Source organism: Labrus bergylta, chromosome 5 (genome assembly GCF_963930695.1).
Source record: "Labrus bergylta chromosome 5, fLabBer1.1, whole genome shotgun sequence".
NCBI lineage: Eukaryota > Metazoa > Chordata > Actinopteri > Labriformes > Labridae > Labrus > Labrus bergylta.
This window is the reverse complement of record NC_089199.1, coordinates 30311219-30315473: the sequence shown is the minus strand read 5'-3', so window position 1 is coordinate 30315473 and position 4255 is coordinate 30311219. Positions and strand designations below refer to the sequence as shown.

The window sequence follows — 4255 nt, the reverse complement described above, 5'->3', positions numbered from 1 at the left end:
CCCTAAATGTCTTGGTCTTGACTTGGTCTCGATCACTAAATGTCTTCGTCTTGTCTTCGTCTCCATCCCTAAATGCCTTGGTCTTGACTCGGTCTCCATCCCTAAATGTCTTGGTCTTGACTCGGTCTCCATCCCTAAATGTCTTGGTCTTGACTCGGTCTGGATCCCTTAATGTCTTGGTCTTGACTCGGTCTGGATCCCTTAATGTCTTGGTCTTGACTCGATCTGGATCCCTTAATGTCTTGGTCTTGACTCGGTCTTGATCCCTAAATGTCTTGGTCTTGACTCGGTCTCGTTCCCTAAATGTCTTGGTCTTGACTCGGTCTCCATCCCTTAATGTCTTGGTCTTGACTCGGTCTCGTTCCCTAAATGTCTTAGTCTTGACTCGGTCTGGATCACTAAATGTCTTGGTCTTGACTCGGTCTGGATCGCTAAATGTCTTGGTCTTGACTCGGTCTCCATCCCTTAATGTCTTGGTCTTGGTCTTGACTCGGTCTCGTTCCCTAAATGTCTTAGTCTTGACTCGGTCTGGATCACTAAATGTCTTGGTCTTGACTCGGTCTGGATCGCTAAATGTCTTGGTCTTGACTCAGTCTCGATCCCTAAATGTCTTGGTCTTGTCTTCGTCTCGATCCCTAAATGTCTTGGTCTTGACTCGGTCTTGACTCGGTCTGGATCGCTAAATGTCTTGGTCTTGACTCGATCTCCATCCCTAAATGTCTTGACTCAGTCTCGGAGCACTCTGGTCTTGTGTATGTCCTGGTCTTGACTACAACTCTTCGTAAAACACTCAGAGAATAAGAAATCTTCAAGTACCACACTTTATTGCACAACATTCAACACACACTGTCAAACACAATAACTGAACACTGTTTGAACCTGATGTCTTTAGTATTTCTGAGTTTACACATCGTCGGGGGTTTGGTATGTTTTCACTTGGAGAGCGCCGCTCGGCTCCAGCCGGCCCTCTCTCTCAGGTGGAGCCTGAAGTGCGTGTTGAGGTGCGCCGACTGGTTGAAGCATTTCCCGCAGACGTGGCAGCTGAAGGGTTTCTCCCCCGTGTGGATGCGGTGGTGTCTCTTCAGCATGCTGACCGTGGTGAAGCTCTTCCGGCACACGGCGCAGCTGTACGGCTTCTCCTTGGTGTGCCAGCGCATGTGCACCTCCAGCTGGCAGGCGAAGCTGAAGCCCTTCCCGCACTCTTTGCAGCTGTGCCACCTCTGCATGCTCTGGCTCGGGAGAGAGGAGCGAGGCGGGGGCGGCCTCAGAGATCTCACGTTCTTGATCGCGAGCAAGGACGAGCTCTGTTTCCCATTTGAGCGAAACGACCCTTTAAGCTGATGGTCTGTTCTCTGAGTCCGCTGACTCTTTGCGGCGCTCTCAGTCGCTCTGCAGTTTGAATAAACAGTCACGGGGGGCGGTAAGCTGAGTGCTGGCTGCTGTTTCCTGCTCTCTTCCTCTGCTTTAATCTCCTGGGATGCTACTGAAGGTGGAGAGACACTTACTCGGCTACACACAGTCTGGGCGGGTGGAGTTTGTGACCTCTGCAGCGGCTCGATGTGGCTACAGTTTCCTTCCTCCGGGTCTCTTGATCCTTGTGAACAGTCGGTTTGAAGGTTTGTAGTTTTGGGCTCTTCTTTAATCTGTGGCAGCAGCTCCACGCTGTTCCTCCACTCAAACTCACACGGCTGAACGTCCTCTTGAGGAAGGACAGAGTGAGGTTCTGAAACATCACAAATCACAACCATGCCATGAGTATTTATGTAAACATACTGTAACAATGTTTGTATCATGGATGAATAAAATGGACTTACTCTAATACAAACTCCATTCACAAATCTGCAGATTTAACCACGCTCATCAGCGATATGACAGACACCATTATCAGACTTTATAATACAATATCAGGTCTAAAATAGATTTCTATTATGTAATGCAAAATTTAACAAACATTTTGTCAGTCTTTGCTCTCATGAGGGGCTCTAATGTTGTCTAAAACTCATCAGAATCACATTAAACTGCACTGTAGCACTGGGGGACACCTGTACATCTCATTCACAGCTGCAGAAAAAGCCAAAGAAATGCTTTATTCCCACCTCAGTGAGCGGCTGGTTGAGGAAATTACGAAGACTTTTAAAAGGAAGAAATTATGAAAATGTTAAAAACTTAAGTAGAAACAAGAATTTTAGTAGGGGTAGTGTAGTTTTTATTCATGAAAACATCCCTGTGTACTGATGTCTGACCTCTAGTTTATCCATCTGCTTAGACTGTCACTTCTTTAATTTCAGTCATTATCACTTTTTTTAATCACTCTGTCCATGAGAGATGAACAGAAAGTTAGCAAAATATGCTCTGTATTTAAAAAACAAGTACACAATACGTTTAGAATTTAAAGATATATAGTTAATTTTAAAATTATGTTCGCTAAATTAAACTATTAAGTTGTTGAAAAGTAATCTTTTTCCATCCAAATAGTAGTTTTGGAAAAGTATCTCACAGCAGCTATAAAAAGTTATCACGCACACACACGTTTCAAAATGATAAATGCTGTTCCTAACAAACTGAGAGCTTCGTTACGTACCAAGTCTATCGTTGGTGTTTCGGTTAAAAAAGTGACCGTGCTATCTGGTGACGTTCCGCGGAATTCGTCAGTGGTTGTCATAGTTACAACTGATGTCGGGAAAGTTCAGCGTCGTCGCGAATGCCTCTTTGTAAACTTCTTTGTAAACTTCTACGTTGTGAAGAAATATTTATCAGATGTGTAGATGATTAAAAACTTAACTCGACTCATAACTTTTCGATAACTACGAGAGAAAAAAAACACCGACACATTCGGCTGAAAGTCACCGGTTAACACGGTAACTCGTTTAACACGAACACCTGTCCGTGTAATGAGACGACAGCACGGCGTCCCCTTGTTAGACAGAAAATCATTCCACTCACACCCGGGAGAGAAGTCCCATTTAAAAGGTTTTTTTTATCCGGCCTGACACCTATCACCTGAGTGAACAGACAGTCCTCACCTGTCTGCAGCAGGAGCCTTTGGACGGCGACGTTGAGCAGCCGTCTGAGCCGCTCGTTCTCCTCCTTTGAACGCAGGATTTCGCTCTGATATTCGGCCACCGTGTCTTTGACGGCGCGGAAGATCTCCTGGGCCGCCGCCGTCAGCCGGTCGTTCAGAAACACGTTCAGCAGCTCCAGTTTGGTCATGTTTTCTGCCCTCACTGCTGCTGCTGCTGCTGCTGCTGTCTCCAGAGGCGGAACGTCCTTCTGTTTACATCCACCGACCCGGCAGTGGAAGCCTACCGGCGTTGAAGGTTGACTTTTACTGTGTGCCGCCCCCTGCTGGCCGGGAGTATCCACAACACCGCAAGGTCAAAGACTGCTTTTCAGTCTTTATTATTATCACTACAATATGAAAAAGATCCCAGATGGCCCATGTATTACACATTTAACTACTTTAATAAAGAACTTGTTGATTATTTTGTTTATTCCACCTTTATTTAGCCAGGTTGGTCCCACTGAGATCGGAGAGATATCTCTTTCAAGGGAGACCTGGCTGACAAAAGTACAATGATGAGTAAGAAATCCACAGTTTAATAAATCTCAGATCACCGAGCATGTGAACAGAGGTGTTCATGTATAGTTCATCACTGTATTATTTGATTGGTCTTCATTGTGTGTATTTCAGATATTTTCCCCAAACACTGGAATGAGTTTAGGAGCACTGAAAAACAGCATATTTTCCCCAAAATCCCAAATCCAGCATAATTTTTCACTGTGAATCTACTTTATGATCATTTTCAAAAGGTGTAGTTTGTACATTTTCCCATGTATAATTATGTAATGGTTTCCTGTTTACTAAAATTAAATTGTTCACTTGCTCTCATTTTTTTTAAATTGCATTCTGTTGTTTTTTGTGTAATTAAATAAATACAAATAATGAGTTTTGTTTTGTGCGAGTTCTGCAGGACAAGTCGCTGCACGTTTCACATTCTCACCTTGCACAAACGGTGCATTCATGTAGTGTCGGACAAATAGGAAAAATGTGTTTCAGAGTTGTAAAATGCGCATGAACGCCTGCTCAAGTCAGAACAAGTCGGAAACTCGGGGGAAAAAAATTTGGGGCACGCCTTGCTGACTTCAAATATGTTTTGTTAATGTTAATATACTTTTTATTTCACATATTGCACATTAACTTTTTGCTAAAATGTAACTTTAAATAGTGACATTCCACAGATCGTCACGTGAACAC

At 43.9% G+C, this 4255-nt stretch overlaps 1 protein-coding gene across 1 annotated transcript; it reads right to left on the bottom strand.

Annotated features, from left to right (window-relative positions):
• Positions 1–807: 807 nt before the first annotated feature.
• On the bottom strand, positions 808–3292 carry LOC109994908 (zinc finger protein 235). Its single transcript, XM_020648417.3, has 2 exons — positions 3024–3292; positions 808–1723 (listed from the first exon to the last, which is right to left on the bottom strand). The coding sequence occupies exons 1-2, from the start codon at positions 3208–3210 to the stop codon at positions 933–935; spliced, it is 978 nt and encodes a 325-aa protein (XP_020504073.2). The 5' UTR covers positions 3211–3292; the 3' UTR covers positions 808–932.
• Positions 3293–4255: the final 963 nt, after the last annotated feature.

Bases quoted from the DNA above. Each gene is read 5' to 3' on its own strand.
- LOC109994908 (XM_020648417.3), bottom strand. From the start codon at position 3,210: ATGACCAAACTGGAGCTGCTGAACGTGTTTCTGAACGACCGGCTGACG. The intron at 1,724-3,023 runs GTGAGGACTGTC...GTGATGTTTCAG, and splicing joins AAGGCTCCTGCTGCAGACAG to AACCTCACTCTGTCCTTCCT.